This window comes from Phymastichus coffea, unplaced genomic scaffold (assembly GCF_024137745.1).
Source record: "Phymastichus coffea isolate CEN01 unplaced genomic scaffold, Cenicafe_Pcof_1.1 PCOF00009, whole genome shotgun sequence".
Taxonomy (NCBI): Eukaryota; Metazoa; Arthropoda; class Insecta; order Hymenoptera; family Eulophidae; genus Phymastichus; species Phymastichus coffea.
The window spans coordinates 5,609,865-5,631,653 of NW_026706820.1; the positions used below are offsets into that span (position 1 = coordinate 5,609,865).

The window sequence follows — 21,789 nt, forward strand, 5'->3', positions numbered from 1 at the left end:
ATCCCCCCTCGGATCGTCGCACGCGTTCGCGGATTCATTCGCCTCAAACGGTTGTTCCTTTTGCGGCTGGCGAGGATCGATGACTTCCTCGCTTTTCTCTTCATCACCCGGACCGTAGTACGGCTTAAGATCTTTGGTATGGAAGAGATCGGACAGAATCTCCAGCTGATTGCCTAGTCTGTACGTGTTGGAACCACAAACCTCTTCAATCACGTATGGACCGGCATATTTCGGCGCCAATTTGCCTGAAATTCCTAGGGCAGCCGAAGAGAGAATCCTGTTCCTCTCCCAAAACCAATCTCCGACCTTAAACTCGGGTTGCCGTCTCTTCCGATCATAATAAGCCGCCTGACGCACAGTTTCCTCCTTTGACTTGGAGTTGGCCCTCTCCCATAAATTAGGGAGCTTCTCCATATGTTCAGCCCATTCTACTACAGCTTGATCCTCCGAATACTCAAGGGCCTGCTGATCTTGGGTTCTTCTAAATGTCAAAGGAGGTACCGGCTAACGCCCAAACAGAGCATCGCAGGACTATATCCAGTGGCGCTCTGAGTTGCCGAGTTCAACGCGAAGTTGAACTCTGACAGGTATTCGTCCCAGCTTTTATGATCACGGCTCACGTAAGACATGATCATGCTTTTGAGAGTCCTGTTTACTCGCTCAGTGGGATTCGCTTGGGGATGATACACACAAGGCGCGCTGTATGCCGTTCATCTGGAGGTATGAATCGAATTCCTGATTCTTGAATTCGGTTCCATTATTCGACAAGAATATACCTCTGGCGCGCCAAACCTAGTAACAATCCTCTCGTGTAATTCCCTTGCGATTATCCTCCCAATGGCTTTGCGTATCGCAACGCACTCTGCCCAGTGAGTAAATAAGTCAACAACGACTTAGATGTACTTAAAACCTCGAGAGCTTTTGGGAAATGGACCAGTGATATCACCGGCCACCACCTCCCAGGGTTGTGACACTTGTCTACGACCCATCAGCCCGTAAGGTGTCCTTTGTTCCACCTTGCACTGTTGACATACCGGGCAACTCTTTACGTACTCCCTGATCTAATCGTACATCTCAGGCTAGTAGTATAAGCGCCTAGCCCTGGAGAACGTAAGCTCTCGTCCTTGATGTCCTGCCATAGGAGCATCATGAACCTCCTGGAGTACCCGATGCCTTTTTTCCCTAGGCACCGCAAGCTTCCACACTTCATCGTTGTCGATGGACCCTTCACCGTCCTCATCAGGCTGATAATGATACAATTCCCCCCCCCCTACCTTCCAAATGGTGAGAGTGTGGGTCTTGGCATACTTCCTGGTATGGTTGCAAATACCAGGCATCAGTGGTCTCTGGCCGACTATTTATGGCACTCACTTCAATCCCCTCCTCCTCATAGGCCCTAGACAATGCGTCTGGTACCACATTGAGATCCCCCCTGCGATATTCAATATCGAAGACATTGCCTTACAATGCTAGCGCCCAGCGCGCTAGTCTTCCCGTGGGATTTCTTATACTGTGGAGCCATTTGAGGCAACTATGATCAGTAATGACCCTGACGTGATGCCCTTCAATGTACGGCCGGTACTTTCCAATAGCCCATACCACTGCCAAGCACTCTTTCTCGGAGACCGTATAATTCCTCTCAGCGCTGTTGAGTGATCGGCTGATGTATTCTATTACACGCTCCTCTCCATCGACATCCTGCGTGGGGACTGCCCCGATCCCACTGTCACTGGCGTCAGTTGGTAATATAAACTGACCGCTGGGATCGGGTGATTGCAGTATTGGGGCGGAAGTCATCGCCTCCTGCAACCTCGTGAAAGCTCACTCTTGTTCCTCCTCCCAAGAGAAACGTACATTCTTCTTTGTCAGGCGGTTTATAGGCTCAGCTATCATGGCAAAGTCGGGTATAAAACGTCTATACCACGAAGTCATTCCCATGAATTGCTTCACTTGTTTGACGGTCCGGGGTGTTGGATATTCTAATATCGGTCGTATCTTCTGGGGATCTGATCTTACTCCGTCCTGGTACACAAGAACTCCTAAGTACCTGACTTCTGTCTTGCAGAAGTGACTTTTGGCTTTGTTTATGGTTAGGCCTACACCTAGAATTCTCTTTATTACCATTTCTAAGTGCCGCTTATGCTCCTCAAAGATCGACGAAACCACAATTACGTCGTCGAGGTAAGCAAAAGCAAATGAATCCATATCCGGGCCTATCACCTTGTCCATCAACCTCTGGAAGGTCGCTCCTGCGTATAACGGTCCGAAGGGCATTCTCTTGAATTGAAAGTTCCCTAATCCAGGTACTGTAAACGCTGATATCGGACGGGATTCTTCCTTCAGAGGAATCTGATGGTACGCATTGCTCAAGTCCAGCGTAGATATGAACTTTGTATCACTTATCCGTCTTAGGATGTCATTCATATATGATAAAGGTAGGCATTAGGTTTGGTAATTGCATTTACCTTTTGGTAATTCACGCAAAACCTATATTTTCCATCAGCCGTCTTTACCATTACTACTGGACTTGACCATCCGCTGGTCGCTGGTTCGATTACATCTTTCTCCAGCATATCTTTGACCAGCGCGCCAATTTCCTCTCGCACTCTATTAGAAACTGGGTAGTACTTCTATTTGATGGGTCTAGCACCTCCAACATCTATTTCGTGCTCAACCCCCACGGCACAGCCTAAAGCCTGACCTCCGTCAGGATTCAATCTTCTAACGAGGTTTTCCATTTCCTCCAGCTGTGTCTCCGAGGCCTCCAACAGTCCTACCGGTGCGAGAAATGCCGTACCATCAGTTCCAGCCACTTCCATTGGTACTTTCACCTGGGCGTCTTTAAGCCATCATTCATCCTCATCGGGATCCAAAACTACGCGTAACTCTCATATAAAGTTCGCGTCTACGTAGCAGTAATCCGTGAGCAGTGGCGTAATGGCGACTCTAATTTCCTTTGTGATTTCGTCTACCTTAAAGGTGAACATCACGTGACCAATTATGGGGCATGGGCGCTCATCAGCGAGCCTTGCATTACCCGTCCTGGTCATATTCAATCCGAGTCCCATCTCCGATTACTCCGGTATCATAGAGTGCTCTAATTTTAAAATCACCTATGTCTACCCGCAACCACTACCTAGTCTCATCAACTCGCTCCGACACAGCTGAATTTGGATGTCTGGAAGGAGGTTTTCATGGAGTAGGTCTAATAACCTCCCCAAGAGCATTAGTGGTTCCAGTCTATTGACAAGAGCCACCAGGATGGACGCGTAGTCTCGCACTAATTCGTCCTCACCCTGGAATCAGTTCTGTGCTTCCTGCAACATCCTTTTTGCTGTTGCGTACTTGTGCCGAACCATTCTCGGGCGTCAGCGACGAATTCGGCATAACTGAGCCATTGGTAATTATTGTTATCGTACCAGGTCCTTGCGCTACCTTCTAGGATCTCTGATACGGAACAAAATACATCGTCATCAGTTAGCCCTGCGCACACGCACAGATCTTCCAACCTCGACAGAAACGTATCCACGCTCTGTACCTTACTGCCCGAAAACCTCAATTTCCATCCTCGGACGATTTTCCCAACATCTCTGGTTGTGGAGATCACTGAGCATAATAGAGGACCGGTGCCAGACGATCCGCTTCGACTTCTCTGTCGAACAGGTGCGGATTTCCCGTACTCCTCCGAGTCCTTTTCACCTCCTCTTCATTGGAGGGCTTCCGGTGCGGTGACGTCCCTTCTCCTGGGTACTGGTCTCGAAGGAGCCGATGTGCTTTCCGGAATCCTAGAACCGTAGTGACAGGTAAATGTGTCCTGAAAGTCCACACTACGTCTGGAGTACGGTTGAACCGAGTCGCGCTGTGAAGAACGGGTTGCATTGGCCATTTCATGCATTCCGTCTTCCAGCTCTCGTATTCTTTAGCGCATGTCCTGTGCCTCGCGCTCCGCACACACCTGTATTCCCTGCAGAGACTGAAGGGTTTCTAGGATTCGACCTACTAGCTTGCGGTTGCGGTCGACTCCCTCCTTCAGGTACTCTATTTCCCGGAAGGTTTCGCTCAAGGATAATTCTTTCCGAGGTTCCTTCCGGGTGCAGGATTCCTGCGACCTGAGATCCGGATTGCTCCGTCTCCTCGCCCCCTCCTCTTGCTCCTGGGTGCGGAGGGCCTTCTGGATGAGCTCATCCTCTTATTGGCAGCTGACTTCACCCACCGAGTCCTCATATGGGCTGGCGAATGTCCTTGACATATCGATCAAGGATATTCCCTCCCTGTTAATGAGCCTCAGAAGATGGTCGCTGTTCTCATCTGCACTGAGGTTTTCCAACTCGTCACAGACTGTGTCGAGCCACGCTTGTCGGGTGCGCATCCTGCGCCCCGCCACCTCTTTGCTGCGCGTGGTCTCTTCGAAATCTGTGACGGTGTACTCTCCTAGCAACTATCTTCCAAGCCTAGCCACCTGCTGGATGACACTTCCATCCTTGCGCAGCTCTAGATCCGCCAACTAGCGTTCGTGATGTGCGGAGATTAGCTCTAATGCCCAATTGTTGATCTGGACTGACAACAGAGCCATCTTGCCTCCGCACGGGTGTTGGATGCGGACGTGGTTTAAAATTATCGACCTAATCGACCACTACCGCCTCCTATCACCCAAGGTATGAGCAAATAAGCTTACAAATTGTCTTTGAAAGAATACAAAATAATTATGTTTTCACTAAAAGAAAATTTACTAACAATTAGCTATAACCATAACTTTGTTATTCACAAAAAGGGTTTTTTTTTTAAATGTTATATCTTTTAAATTAAATCCGAGTAGGCCCAAACATTTTCTAAAAATACGTGATTCGATTTTCAAACACCTTCAAACTTACTTCTTTGAAGTTTTGACTAAAAATTTTACTATTATATAGCTTTCTCTGGGAGGAAGCAAAATGAAAAATTGAGTCTTCGAAAAACAAGGTTATTTCATAAAACGGCCGCCATTTTCTTTAAAATAATTTTTCGAAAAACCCTTTTGAAACAACAATTTTATGTAATAAAATACAGATTTTAACTTTTTATAAAAAATCACTGAAAATCGCGTTTTTTCGCTTTTAAAACAGACATGGCACCTTCAGCGAACTCATATTAGTTCAAAATTTATTTCACACTTTAAATAATAATTTTTTAATTGGTTACACTTTTTGTTCTGGTGAAAATATAAGTCCTATTGTGTAGGAGTTGTGCCCAAAATGAATGATAAGTAGCTATTTCGATAGTATTCCTACATTCAAAATCGCTAAACAGGAGGCTGTACTGATATAAACATTTTTATTTCTGAAGGAATTTTGAAAAAAAAAATTGTAAATTTTTTTTCGTTACGGCATATCACCTACGGTGAACGGCAACATCGCATGACCGACGTATGTCAATTTTCGTCCATCTGGCAGTTCCGCTGTACCTGCGTGGGTGGTATCAAACCTGCTGCCCAGCGCCGACGCTATCTGCAGAGCATTACTACCCATTGGTGTGGTGGAAGCTCCCGGATCATAGAGAGCCCTTATTTAGAAGTCTCCTATTTTCACCGGTATCCACCAGCGCGTTTCCTGTTTCCGGGAATATATCGAAACTGATTCGACGGCTCCACAGCCTTGCTCTTGGCATATGATAGCTCTAGCTACTGTGCTCTCGAGCGGTAAAGTGACGTCGACATTCGTTCGAACCACCTCGGTTCAGACTATCGGAGGTCCTTCGGGAGTATAGCTTGACGGTTTATCTGCCGGTACCAGCGCCCCCGAGGGCGTGGGCAATTCATTTTCCTCCACCTCGGCCGGTCTATGGTCCTGGGCTTTACTATCGTCAATACTCCACTTCTCCGCGTTCACTTTACCGACGTTCTCATCATCAACATAATCATAGCAATTCTCGCTTTCATCGCTCAACGCATTTGGTACTACCAGTACTGATTGTGTTGGCGAGGGCCGCGAGGTTTCATTTACGGGGTTCATTTCAAGGGATGAAGGAGTGGGGTCAACCCCTCCTAAGCACTCCTTTCCTCGTTTCCCTTATTACATTGAGGACAGTACCTTTTACTGTATCCCAGCAATCCACATTCAATACATTTGAGTGGTTTGGAGAAATCTCTTTCCCGCTTTCGAGGAGCTTTTTGCTTCTGAGCGCGGTCCTCCGGGATTGAGTTTCTCCTAACAAAGTTGTGTTTCATCCCTTCTGATAGTTCTTTGAGGGACAATAACACTTGATTCAATAAATCAACTTGCGGAGCTTTCTTGTCGCTATAAACCGCTTCAATATTCGGACCATGCGTCGCCCCCGATGGCGTCAGTGTATCGACGACCTGGTGCGTTACCTTTTCCAGCACATTCTCCATACGATCTATACGATCACTAATCTCTGGCTTATCGTTGGATATTGCTACTACCTTGCTCTTGCGACCCTTGCTTCCATCGGTTTGAGGGTGGTATGCTAACTCCGGATACAGCGTCGATTAGGGGTCAAGTACCACCCGTTCCACTTTTCTTTGGTTCAAGGTGTTCTACGCCGCCGTAGCTAACGTATTCAGAACGCGTATAGAATTTACTTTAGCCCTACGCACTTGACTCTGAATATCGATGAGGAGGTTAGCGTGTAACAGATCCGATTGGCGCTCATACGCCATCGGTCGATTCAGTCGTTTCATTAGGCCTATCATGTTGGTAATATATACGTTAACCGGTTCATCTGGGCCCTGATATCGACTTTGCACTTCCCTCATCAGTCGCTGTTGCTGTTGTACGCTGGTTCCAAATCATTCCCGTGCGTCTGCTTCAAATTCAGCGTAGAAGAGGCACTCTTCTTTCATTACCTCATACCAGATACGGGTTGGACCGTCAAGTATCTCTGATACTGATAAGAGCATTTCATCCTCCGTGAGCCCAGCACCGTTCATTAAATTGTCTAGCCTCGACAGAAAGGTGTCCACACTCGCGTTACCCTCTCCGGAAAACTTGAATTTCCATCCCCGGACGATACGACCGACATCCCTTGTAGTCAATCAAGGGTTTGTCGTCTGTTGAAGTGACTACGTGCACTGCGTGTGGTTATACATTTCAGCATTAACCCCATTAAGTTGATGCTGTCCGCCCTGTTCGAAAGGGAGCGTCCGGCGGGGGGTCCTGCCGGTGGCCCCCGTGGACCTCTATCTGGGACCAGCTGGAGTTCTTTTAGGCAGTCGTGTGTCGTAATGATAAACGAAGGTATCTTGAAACGCGACGCTCCTGCGCATGTTTTCTTGTTGCCTTAATTCACTTGAATGGCTAGCATCATCTTGCTGTGCATTCCTATTTTCGGCATTTTCTAATATACTTATTCTGGCGGATAAGTCATCAAGCTGGCTCTTAACATTGCTGCAATTACTATATATCTTGTCTAACACCTTTGTTAGACTTTATACGTTGACTCTTAGCGAGGCGAGTAGTTCGAGCCTTTCATTCTCTCGGGACCCTCGGGACCGGAAAATGAGTACGCGAGTGCCCACTCGGTGCGAGGTTTGGTGCCGAGAGTGCCCCAGAGTTTTGGCGAGCTATTTCCAGCGACTACGCGTGCGAGCCTTCAAAGCCGCCCGCCTTTTGACCGCATTCGAGTTGCGTACTGCGCGTCCTCGCAGACCACGTGCGAGGCCGAGAACGCCGTCTCCAGGGCTGACTCCGAGACGTCATTGTAAGTACCACCTCGAATACATGTTTCTCTCGCTAGCTTTTCGCCGCTCTCTCTCCCGCTTACGCTGCGTATTAACTTTGTACTAACCTCTGTAGTAAACTCAATGTTGCTCGTATAGTTTCTAAAGCGTCCTTTCGGGTAAGAACTCATGGCGAACGTAACGAAAAAAGATTCAAACTGCTTAAGAGCTATAAGCAAACTGAGCCGAAAATATAGTAAAATTACGAAATGCGTCGTTCGGTCTATACTTTACTAATACCTTGACAGCCAAAATATACTATATATTGCACACGGATATACACTTATACACTCAAAACTAGAAGGGCACAAAGCATTTAACATTCCCTGCCTAAGCTAGGACCCGAGCGCAGCGTAAGTCTTTTGTTACGAAGCGCGCACCTAGCTACCTGCTCCTCGCGCGTCGGTGCGCGGTCACTCAAACTGCGCTAGCAAATTAATAACTTGAAATTTCGCTCTGAAATTTTGACACAGTATTCCTAAGACGTTATAAATTCGATTTAAAGAATAAAAAAAAATCGATTTTTCGATCGATCTATATGGGGATACCCCCTTAAGATAGCGTAATTAGTTTTCCAAAAAAAAATTTATTGAAAATGTTATTGTACTTCAAAAACAGCGAAAAACAGCATTTTTTGCACTTTTAGGTTAGGATATTTAAAAAACTTGATGTGATAGAGTAATTCTAAGGTCAGATTTAAATTTAACGATCCAAAATCTACCGGAAGTAACTAGTCTTATCTAATGAGGAAGTCTCACGTCGGGCTGTGTTATTTATTGATGAAAATTTCGAAATTTTAAGTTTTATATCTTGCCAATCCTAGGGAAAAAATCGCAGGAAATTTTTTAATACGGGATATTCTTCCTCTTTCCAAATCCTATGTAAATCACTGATTCAAAAATTATTTACATTAAATATGACTGGCGTTTGAGCATTTTTCTCAAAAATTTACCTTAGTTTCGAAGGAACGTGTAAAACTTCAAAGTTTGAACAAAGTTTGCTCGGAGGGGGGTAAAAGTACGAGAGCGGAAGTATACTTGCACATGCCTTGGGATACCTGTTTCACCACTTAAGACTAGTTCCTGTATTCCCATTCACAGCAGTCGCAGGTATAATTTAGCACCCCCAAAATACCAATGACATATTTGGTTATAGCAATGTTTTTGAATGTAGCAGGTCCGTGCTGCGCGGATTCTTGACTGTAATAATGATTATGTCTAGACAAGGGTGGGCACTGTTACGTATGTCACCATTTACTTAACCCCAAACTACGTGGTCAGGCAATTTGAAATGAATGTGGAAGTGTTCGAGGGCACGTTGAGGGATCTACTGGGGGACCTCATTATTGCAGGTAACCTTAACTCTTAAGAGATTGATTGGAAAGTGGCTTTGACAAATAAAAGTAGAAGGCTGCATTGGAAATAGTTGGAAAGTAGAACTAGTAGTAGCCACCCTTGGACGAACTCGGACTTATGAAAGACCTGGAGTTGGTTATTTAATATCCAATGTAATTTTCTTAACGGACAGACCGTAGAATGCTACGTATTAAAAAATGGTGGGTGATCCAGGAATATGCAGCGAGCAATCATCAATACATTGTCTTTGAAGTGTCAGACCGAATAGAAATAGTACGCATGATACCCACACGACTACCACGGTGGAATATGAGAAGTCTAGAATGGAAATGGGATTCTGCGGCTCCCTTTGAGATCATTTTACCTGACTCAATGAATGGTCAAAGAACCAAACGACTAGTAAATAATACTATTCGATTGGTTATCTGACTATGCGACGCATCGATGTCTCGTAATTGGTGCGGTTTAGATAAGCAGGCGACACATTGATGTACAGATGATATTAGTCAGTTATCGAGAAAATGCATGACGGAGGGTGTACTGTGCGCCCAAGCGGGGTCAATCCAATGCTGATGCCTTCTCGACAGCATATAGAACCAAAAGAAATATTTTGACAAAAGTAATAAAGAACATGAAAAGTGATGTTGGAGGCAGTAATGTGACAAGGTGGATCGCGATTCCTGGGCTCTGAGGTATAAACTAATCACCCGCCTAGAAGATGCTGTAAAACGAAAATAACTGGATTTTGGGAGCTACTTTCAATAAGACTGTTATTAGGGGGGTGGGGAAGGAGACGGAGGGTATTTGATAAATTGAATGTATGCACGAGAGAATGTAAAAGAACAGCGGATGTACGATGGTGGTCCGATAAGTATTTAGCCTACAAAAGAAAAACGAAAATTTTGGAAAAATGGCGTTTTATTTTTCAACATAGTCTCCTTTTAGTTCGATACACTTGGCCCAGCGATGCTCCAACTTTTTTGACCCGTCTGAAAAGTACGTTTCCTCGAGGTCTGAAAAGTAGGCTTCCGTGGCAGCACCTCCTCATTCGACTCAAATTTCTGGCCGGCGAGTGACTTTTTCAAGTTTGGAAACAAAAAGAAGTCGCACAGAGCTAAATCTGGAGAATACGATGGATGGGGCAGCAGTTCGTAGCCTAATTCGACCAATTTGGCCATGGCGACGGCGGAGGTGTGAGCCGGGGCATTGTCATGGTGGAAGAGCACTTTTTTCTTCGCCAAATGGGGCCGTTTTTTCTGCAATTCGACGTCGAATCGGCCCAATAATTCGGCATAGTACAGCCCTGTGACTGTTTTGCCCCTCTCCAGATAGTCGATGTAGATCACACCTTGTGAATCCCAGAAAACGGTGGCCATCACCTTTCCAGCCGATGGGGCAGTCTTCGCCTTCTTCGGAGCACTTTCGCCGGGTAAAGTCCACTGTTTCGACTGTTCCTTGGTCTCTGGTGTATACCAGTGGATCCATGTTTCGTCGACTGTCACGAAACAACGCAGAAACTTCTTCGGATTGCGCTTAAACAGCGTCAGATATTGCTCTGAAATTGTCTCACGGTTGCGCTTGTTGTCCGGAGTGAGCAAACGTGGCACCCATCGCGCCGACAGCTTTCTCATGCCCAAAATTTCATGCAGGACATGACCCACGCGGTCTTTTGAGATGCCTACGATCTTAGCTATCTCGCGCACTTTCAATCGTCGATCTGCCAGTACGAGATCGTGAATTTTTGTCACGTTATCCTCCGTGGTAGCCGTTTTCGGAGCACCTGGACGTGGCTCTTCAAAAATCGATGTGCGACCACGTTGAAACTCGTTAAACCAATTTTTTATAGTCGCCATCGAAGGAGAAGAGTCACCGTACACAGAATCCAAGCGCTTTTTGATTTCGCTGCGCGATTTCCCTTCCAAAAACAAGAATCGAATCACCGACCGATACTGCTCTTTTTCCATTTTTCAAAAATCAACGGACATACTTGCTTTCACACGCTCTCAAAAATAAACTACAACTCCGATCCGGCTAAAATCTTGACAGTAACCATCGAGAAGGTTGTACTACGTGATAGAATATTTCTTTTGCGAGAGTGGCGCCATCGGGCGGTGAGGCTAAGTAATTATCGGACCACCCTCGCATAGACAGGCGGATGCTAACGGAATTCCATGTTAGAGGAAAGTCAATGGTGGATGTTACAGTTTGGTAGATATAGGTTTAATCGGCAGGTTTTTTTTACGATGTTTCAACTGTGATATACCACGTTTTAATCTGATGAGAGAAGTCAGATACAGTGTTCATGAGGATTTACCTAATTTTTTACCACCTTAAAATAATAATATAATAATAATAATTGCCAAATATTGTAATTTAATTAAAAATTTGTTTTTTCTTCATACACCAGAATAAACTTTTAAAATAATCATCAAATAATTGCCATTGAAACGACGAAATTTGCAATTTAACGATATATCTAAATTTTTGTATAAGAGCTATGTATCTATCATACACTAGTGATTTAGGTTACAGATAATAAGAAAATATATTTCTATGTGAGTTATTTTTCAGGTTGATAACTCAATAACATTACCAAATCATTACTTTTAATATTTAACCATCAAAGTATTATTCTTAATATTTTGCAGAATGGCGGGGCAAAAGATGGCTTTGATATGAATTTGGGACCAGCCTGGCAGAAAGGTTATACTGGAAAAGGGGTAGTGGTATCAATCTTGGATGATGGTATCCAAACAAATCATCCAGATCTACTATTGAATTACGACCACGAAGCAAGTACTGACATAAACGATAATGACGATGATCCTATGCCACGAGATAACGGAGACAATAAGCACGGGACCAGATGTGCTGGTGAGGTAGCCGCGGTTGCTTTTAATCGCTTTTGTGGGGTTGGCGTAGCTTACAACGCTAGTATTGGAGGTAAGCTTATTAATAGTATATAAAACTATCTTACTCTTTCAGATTTTGGACGTTTGATTGCATGTTTTTTCACCATGTTTTAAAAAGTTAATAAGCCAAGTATGTCGTGAGTCCCATGAGTTTACTAGCTCTTTCTGTAAAATAAGAAAGGCTGTTGGTTTAAAGCTTTTAATCTACATATAAAAAGCAAGCAAATTTTAACGGCTTCAAATTTGAAAAGGATCTATAATATTCCGATGCTGTTCTTTGTGTTGCAAACCATAAAAAGATACGTTTTGATATTTGTTACCACTTCTATACCCCACGGATTTGTCGCGGGATAAATAAGTCATAATGAGTGTAATTATTTTTCTTTCGCAACATACACAATAATATCTGTAGGCTATTTATACGTACATGTCCATATGATTCTTCCAAATGAGGTGACATTAATGCAACGTAAACTTCATTCATGGTACCTAGCCAACGGAAAAACGAGAATAAACAGGAAAAGATCAGGAATTTTTTCTTGGCGCTTTTTTGTAAAAAATTATTCTATGAATGTCAAAGATTAAAAGAATATATGGGACGATCCATGTCAACCGGATCACTGCTGTGTCCAAAATTTGATGTGACCAAAAAAATCGTGCAACGAGTCATTTTAAAGCTTAGGATATCTACTTTCTGATGCTGTGTGCGTCTTTACAAAATCCAACATGGCGGCTCCAATATGGCGGCTACAAGAGACAAACTCGTAAACAAAAAATTTTATTTTTCAAATTTTTAGTAATAAATGTTAAAAAAATTAATATTTCATATTTTTTTATGAAAATTTGGCTCATTTCCTACAAAAAAGTAACAGAGATCATTTTCGCTAAAATGAAAAATAAAAAAGTTATAATTTTTTGAAAATTTTCAAAAATAAAAAAATTTGCGATTTTTTTACTCAGAAGGAAATGACTTTGGATAAAAAATTTAAGGAACAAAATTGCTTGAAATTCATCAAAACACAAGTGTGAATTTTTTCGAATTCTTTTGAGCGATTTTTTGCTTTTTGGATTTATCGGATTGTTTGAAAAATTAAAAAACTTCCCAAGATCTTTTACAAAAATTCATAAAATCGCTCAAAGGAATTCGAAAAAATTCACACTTGTATTTTGATGAATTTCAAGCAATTTTGTTCCTTAAATTTTTTTTCTAAAGTCATTTTCTTCTGAGTAAAAAAATCGCAAAGTTTTTTATTTTTGAAAATTTTCAAAAAATTGTATCTTTTTTATTTGTCATTTTAGCGAAAATGGTCTCTGTTACTTTTTTGTAGGGAATGAGCCAGATTTTCATAAAAAAATATGAAATATTAATTTTTTTAACATTTATTACTAAAAATTTGAAAAATAAAATTTTTTATTTACGAGTTTGTCTCTTGTAGCCGCCATATTGGAGCCGCCATGTGGGATTTTGCAAAGGCGCACACAGCATCAGAAAGTAGATATCCTAAGCTTTAAAATGAGTCGTTGCACGATTTTTTTGGTCACATCAAATTTTGGACACAGCAGTGATCCGGTTGACATGGATCGTCCCATATATAATAAAGATGCGAAACATAACTCCGTGTAAGAGGGCTACGGCTCTCATATTTCAAAGCAAAACATGCTGTGCTGAGCTACGTAGCATTTGCAAGTTTCAACCAGTAAATAAGGTAGAGCATCACTCATATTATAGACTGATATTGATGACTTAAAGTCGCATTACAAAAGTTGCTTTCAATTAGTAAGTTTCGCAGTATTATTCTTCATGCAGAAGTGAAACAACATGAAAAAACTGTTCTATGATTTAATGCCAATTTAATTGAGGGAAGTTCCATATCAATTTCAATGCTCAGCCAAGACCATTCAATATAAATCTGTAGTAAAAAATTCTGTAAAAAATCTGTAGTATTTATTTATTATTACCAAAAAGAGTGCTCTTTACTACCTTTGTCATCTTTGAGTCTTTAGATGGGATGTTTTGACTTCGTTCGAAATTTTTCTTCGGGCTTACCGCGGTTTATTAAAAGGTTCACCGTAAGATAATAAATTCAATATAAAATCTCACTTTTATCGCTACGTGTAATATCGAATAAATTTCCAAAACTATTTAACTTTCAAAGTATAATAATTTTTCCCAATAAATAACAACGCACAATATGATCGAAATTAAAATCAGTAATTTTGAATTATCAACGTGCGTTTCATTCTTCCTATGCAGCGACTGATGCTTTTACGTCTGTTCATCTGCCTCAAGCTTTCCGGTGCGATTTTTTAATAACAGCGTTTTGACTTTAGTGTTTCTTGACACCAGATTTATCATATTTGACTATCCTAATGTTATTAATAAACCATTGTATATTTTGTTTATTTAATTTGATATGTGTTGAATATTTATAAATTATTTTTACCGCAACATAATGGTGCTGAAAAATTTCTGCCAAACCATAATTTTGTTTGAAAAAATATTTTAATGTTTTTATTATGCGATAAAAGTGATTAAATGAGATATATTTTCCATCACTAGATACATTCTATGCTTGAAGATTTTTAATTAAAATTTTGCGCTTCCTTTTTCTATATATTGCATAAGTTTTTGTTTATTTTAATTTATTTTGTGTTAAATTCCTCTTTCTAGATAGAATTATGCCTAATGCTAGTAGAAATATTATTTACTCCAAAGATTATGGAGTTTAGTTGGGTCGAACCGAGCAAAAAAAGGCAAAAACTAGGCTTATTGTAAATGGTGTAGCAAGGACATAAACATACAGCCCATGGGTCGACAAGTCCTTCGTTATAGTTAAGGGAAAAAGTATGAATAAAAGTAAATCCTCCATACCCAAACTATTCCATTAACGTCATTTATTTATAAAATAAGTAATTTTATGAAGTACTAGCATCCCTGAATCTCTTTCAGATGGTGATACATTGCCAGAGGAATAAGAGGAAAAGCCTTAAAATAATTTTACTAATGCAGTTGAACTGAATAAGCTTATTTCCGAAGGAAAGTCAAAAACTATACACATATTTGTAAAAAATGTAATATAGTGTTTACTTTTACTGATGAGACACTTCAGTTATCGTGCCGTTACTGAGTTTGTTGAGTGTTTTCTTATTGTAACGGTCCTATCTATGAACTCCTAAACTATTTTCTCATTTTTAACGTACTACAGCAACCCATTAAACTCGCAAATCTACACCTATCAATTAGTATATTAAACGATGCTACCTCACGTATTATATGATTGCATTAGAGCAAGAGTTAAACTTCATGACCATATAAGGAGCGTTACATCATTCTACTTATAAATATAGATATGCCAATTTTTTATTGTTCAATTAAAATGCGTTATTAAGAGTAATTTCAATGAATCAAAGTATTTTTTATATAGATTTTAGGACATAAATTAAGATTATCATATTTTCAAATACTTTTAACTATTGAATATTATTGAATTTTTATGTACAAAATTAATTTATTTATAACTTTACACATATTAATTATTATAATAAAGCCAATACTCTGACCTTGAGATAATAATCTAAGGAATAAACAAAGTTAGATCAAATACATTATATACCCAAGCAATGGTTAATCAATACGAATAGAGTACGACAGAAGAATCAAAGCAAACAAACAACCAACCAGGAATAAGTAAACACTTAAAAAAAGCAAGTCCAAATAAACTCGAACACATAATGGAAAACTTAACGCAAAGAATGGACATCGTGCTGACTCTCCTAACAACATTAGTGAGCAAAATAACTGCATTTCTAATCCACAAAAATATTGACAAAATATTAGTAACAGAAACACATTTTACTAGCAAAACATTTCTTCACATTCCTAATTACACAATACACAAAACAAATAATCCGCTAGATAAAGGAGGTGCTGCTATTATTATCAAAACAAAAATAAATCATTACATTTACAAATACATTAGTGAAACTCTTCTGCAAGTAACTAGCGTAATAATAAACGACAACAAAGATCCGATTACAGTGTCAACTGTTTACCATCCTCCAATCAAAACAATAATCAAATAAAATTCGATTTTAACAGACTTAAATAAGATACCAGATCTGGTAGACTTTGTACTTGTAAAAGGTATAAATAAAAAAAACTCTTCGAAATATAAACATGTTTGGACTTAACTTCAGACCACTTCTCAGCACTAATAACTCTACAAACTCAAGTGATTACGACAGTTAGTAGCTACACGAAAACTGACTAGATAGAATATTCTTCTTTAATTGATGAAAGTGTTACATATAAAATACGAATACCTCTCAAGTCAGATACTGAATTAGAAATGATATTAAAACTTTAAATTTACTCTTAAATAAAGCTCTAGATAAAAGCTCTACAATTGTAAATATTAAAAAATTTCAACAATTCACGTCGCATAAAATTGCTGAAAAAATAAAAAAAAAGATTACTGAGTAAAAAATATCATAGAACTAAATCAAATCAAGACAAAAAATTCTAAATAGAGTAGTTAAAGAACTTAAGAAACTGCTGTATCAGGAAAAAAACTTTCAATTACAAAAGAAGTTTAGAGAACTGAGTTCAACAGAAGCAACGGATTACTCATTATGAGAATCCGACAAGAGACTTAAGCAACCAACATCAATTTATTCCACCTATCAGAAAATCATGTGGCAGGTGGACTAAATCTGATGAAAAAATTGATAATTTCGCCAACCATTAATATATATAGTATATATATACAGGGTGTTCCAGACCACCCGTACACCCCCTCTAGAATCCAAAATAATAGATTAATCAAAAACTGCTTCAGACAAAAGTTGCTGGGCTTCGAAGGGGGACATATCCGTACGACCTTGGCTTTGACCTTGGAGGTCATGTTCAAGGTCATTTCAAGGTCAACTTTGTTTTTTTAAATAGGAACCCCCATTTTTGACCCCGGATTCGGAAAGAGCGGGAAATTTTACGTCCAAAACGGTATTTTTAAATTTTTTTTCATGGCCTTCTAAATAACCTCTACAAAATTTGTTCAGACTAGAGTAGGCCACCCAATGCACCAAAAACCTTTGACCTTTAACCTCATTTTGAAGGTCATTTCAAGGTCGAAGTGTTTTTTGTAATGGAAACCCCTCTTTTTGACCCCGGATTCGCACATAGCGCGAAACTCAACACAATACCTTATCCAAACGTCGCATTTTGCGCTATGTGCGTATCCGGGGTTATAAAGAGGGATTTCCATTACAAAAAACACTTCGACCTTGAAATGACCTTCAAAATAAGGTTAAAGGTCAAAGGTTTTTGGTGCATTGGGTGGCCCACTCTGTTCTGAACAAATTTTGTAGAGGTCATTTTTCGATATCTTAAAAATTAAAAAAACGCTTTTAGGCAGTTTTTCAAGCATTTGACCTTAAATCGACCTTCTCAAGACCATGAAAAAAAATTTTAAAATACTGTTTTGGACGTAAAATTTCCCGCTCTTTCCGAATCCGGGGTCAAAAATGGGGGTTCCTATTTAAAAAAACAAAGTTGACCTTGAAATGACCTTGAACATGACCTCCAAGGTCAAAGCCAAGGTCGTACGGATATGTCCCCCTTCGAAGCCCAGCAACTTTTGTCTGAAGCAGTTTTTGATTAATCTATTATTTTGGATTCTAGAGGGGGTGTACGGGTGGTCTGGAACACCCTGTATATTATAATAATATTATATATATTGTGACGGTAATCGTCGTATTAGCGTTAATAGCCTAACCTAGTGGCTGCTTGCGGGGGCAGCACCTACCGGTAGACGAAAAATGTAATGAGGGAATTCGGCACGCGACGAGACGGAACGCGCGCGATTGAAAACGAACCAGTGCAGGATTAGCTACCGATACAGAGAGCCGCAAAACGAGAATTAGAACCCGATCGCAGAGCCGTGCCACATGGTCTTCCGACGTTTTCCCGAGTTTTCCTTGAAGCGCGAAGGCGAATCAACTACGAGGATCGACAGGAGATAGCCTGACGGAGCTGAGTGCGTGCGAGAGTGTGCGAGTGAGGAGTTTCGCCATCGAGGGCGAAACTGAGAAGCGCGAGCTACCTCAACGCGACAAAGACAGACTTTACCGCAACCAGAGTGCGAACTTGTTCTTCCGTTCTTCGTATGACTGTTAAAAAGGTAAGCTGGCCAGCTTAATTTCGCGATCGCGATGGAATTACTAAGTAACTAATCTCTCGTATTCGACAAAAAGCGTGCATGTAATAACTCAGCAAACTATGAGCGGCGAGTGATCCGACACTGCATGTTGTTGTCGTGCGCGCGAGATGTAAACATAAACACGCGGGCCGAATACAGTGTACAGTTTAGAGGAAATAAATGATCTTGCGTGTGATATTGATTAGAATTTCATCGTATTGATTTCAATAGTAGATAGTTAGTTGACTGTACCCGTTCCCTCCTGTTCTCCGGTTTTTCGTGTTTGAACGTGTAGGTAATCACGCGCGCTCTTCGCTACGATCGTGCGCATTAAATTAAATAAATGGTATCTACCCCATTACTATATATATATATATATATATATATATATATAATATTATATATATATATTATAATAATATTATTATAATATTATAATAATATGTATATTAATATATACAGTATTCAACCCTCACCAAAAAATAATCACCGAACAAGAAGAGGACGCCTTACTTGAAGACATAGGCACCCAAGACAGTACACCTATTGCAGCAATCAAAATAAAGGAAGTATTACTTATAATTAAAAATATAAAGAATAAAAAAGCTTTTTATAAAAGGCTTTGATAAAATTACAGGAATAATGATAAAAAAATTACCTAATATCGCAATAAGATATTTAATAATCATCTTTAATGAATGTCTTCGACTATGTTATTTTCTAATTCAATGGAAAATGGCTGTGATTATTTTAATTCCTAAGCCCGGCAAAGAAACCAAACTAGTATCATCTTTTTATATTATTAAATAATACAGACCGATTAGTCTTTTGCCCGTAATATCAAAAAATTTGGAAAAATAAAGGGACCAGACCTAGTATACCCGGATATAGTGGAGTTTGATTTGGAGGTTAGACTGTCATGGGTGTAAGGAATCTAGGGTTCTTGAGGTTTGGGTTTGACGGTAACTTGTCAGAGTATAAAGATTTTATATTATTTGTGACTTTGAATGTTCGCAATTCCTGTTTCATGTATGTTTTACGTTATTGGATAACTCAGCAATTGGGGTTTGACATTTTGAATTTATTAATTGTTTAAGATTGTATGTGTTGTATGAGTAGATTGCATTATTAATTGAAATTTGGAGATTATATATGAATTATTAATCTATTTTTACATACTTCAGATCATTTTTCATGTAGTTTATAGTACCATTGAAAACTCTCATTTTCTTTATTTAAAAGAACGATATCTCCGCTTCAAAAATTTTAATTGAAAAAATTAGGGAAAGTTTTTTAAAGTAGACAACTTGCCTGTTCGAATACTTTTTCCAGTTTTTGACTAAAATGGAAATTAGCAATGTGAGAAGAGTTCAGAAATAGTGAAACAGTCTCTCTTCCACTTTTAGGTTAGGATATCTCAGAAACTGAGGATCAATTCTCAAGCCAGATTCAGATTCAGAGCATCAAATTCCTTCGAATACACTATGTCTGGTCACTAGATCTAAAAACTGTCGGCCTGTGTTATTAATAGAAAGCTTATCCCAGATTAATGTCTCAACTAAATTTAAAAAACGCAGGAAAAACTGCATCTAGTGGAACAAAAACTGTGATAAGATAATTCAATTTAAAAGAGCCTCTTTCAGGTCTATACATTACAGATGCGATTTAGAATCTTTTATTAAGCACAAGAAACTAGAAGCACAAACGATTAGAAGTCTCAGAGTAGAAAAAACTAATAACTTTAAAGATTTCTGTATTTCTGTGAATAGAAACACTAGAATTTCAGATGTCTGGGGAAAAATAAAGGCTCTAAAAAATGGTCTTGACAGACCTGCCTCTTTGGATGGCAATAAATCTGCTGTAAAAAACGCCCGAATTTGCCTGGATGAACTCTGCATCTCAAAAGACATTAACTTATGCCCTCACGAAAACTTATCTACATTTATAGAATCTCACTTCTCGAATTTTTCAAACTCAAACGAAACCCACTTCATGGACTTTCCTTTCTCATACGAAGAACTTGATACCGCTCTACACTCAGTTAATATCAAATCTGCTCCCGGAGCGGATAAAATTAGCTACGAACTGCTTATTGCTTTACCGGAATTTTACAAGAGAATTTTACTTGACCTTTTCAATGACTTTTATGAACAGGGTATATTCCCTGAAACATGGTTTAATTACCTCATAACTTTTCTCCCTAAATCCAATAGTGACAAAGTACGCCCAGTTTCCATGGCATCGTGTATACTTAAAACATTCGAACGCATGAACAATCGTCTAACTTTCTGGTTAGAAAAGAATAAAATTTTTTCCTCTTCATAGTTTGGATTCCGGAAAGGAAAATCGTGTGCGGACAATATTTCAATTTTAACTACACAAATCCATGAGTCTTTCTTTATGAAGAATAATTTAGCAGCCTTCTTTTTGGATATAAAAGGAGCATTTAACGAGGTAATATCCGATATCTTGATAGATGACCTAATCAAGCTAGGTTTGCCCAAAAAATTCATACTTTTTATAAAATTTCTTATTTTCGAAAGGATTCTTATTCCACTCAATACTGATGACACTTCGACATACTTGGTCAATAAAGGCCTCTCCCAGGGGAGTGTCCTCAGCCCCATTTGATACGCTATTTATACTCTATTTCTAAAATCGCTTCTATCACCGGATGTAGATATCCTAGAATTCGCTGACGATGTCGCCCTTTTCACACAATGCACCAATCCTGAGGAAGGGGTTGAACGATTGAAAACTGTAATATACACAGTTATACCTTCACTAAAAAGTAGAGGACTTGAACTGGCTCTTCACAAATGTGAACTAATTATTTTTAACAACTGTCATTTTAACACTAAAAATATTTCTTTGAAAATTGAAGGCGAGCTTATATCACCAGCTAAGGAGGTCAAATTTTTAGGCATGATTTTAGATGAAAGACTCAATTGATCTAAACACATATCTTATCTAGTTGGGAAAAGCATAATGGCTACTCGAAATATTAGTTGTTTGAGAAGGACTTGGTGGGGTGCGGATCCAAGCACGTTGATCCTTCTTTACCAATCCTTAGTCAGAGTCTCCAATTTGAAAAATTACAAAAAGTTCAAAACTCTGCTGTTAGGTTAGCATTAGGCTACCAAAGAAGTACTCCTCTTAACGTAATATCAGGTGAATCAAAAGTTCCACATCTTCCCCATCGGTTTAAGGTGCTTGGCACCAAGTATTTACTTAAATGCATGTCAACTAATGACAATGCTACCCTCAAAAATATAGAAAAAATTTTAGAACTTTCAGAAAATTTTCAATACGATTTTAACTATAATAAATCTAACCTGGTTTCCATTTATGAAGAATTAAGGTGGCATTCTGATCTGATAGTTAAATCAGATATCTTTTTCAAACTCTCCCAACCATGGGAGAGCTTCTTTGAAGACTTTGATATCGACCTGGTTGCGGGTAAAGAAATTCGAAGATCATCCAATCACCTTAAAATATTCGAAAAAATGTTTAAACCGGATCAAGATATAATCGATATTTATACGGATGGATCTAAAATCGTCATTGACGATAAGAGCCATGTTGGTTTTGCTGCCTGGAGTCCATCACTT

General features: G+C 39.7%; 1 protein-coding gene across 5 annotated transcripts in view; it reads left to right on the forward strand.

The window, feature by feature from the left end:
• LOC131670719 (furin-like protease 2) overlaps positions 1 to 21,789 on the forward strand; it is a 1,261,737-nt gene that overhangs the window by 314,935 nt on the left and 925,013 nt on the right. For all 5 annotated transcript variants that reach the window (XM_058946572.1, XM_058946583.1, XM_058946600.1 and 2 more), the window contains one exon: positions 11,718 to 12,012. In XM_058946572.1, coding sequence (XP_058802555.1) covers positions 11,718 to 12,012 — 295 coding nt within the window. The remainder of the gene's footprint in view (positions 1 to 11,717; positions 12,013 to 21,789) is intronic.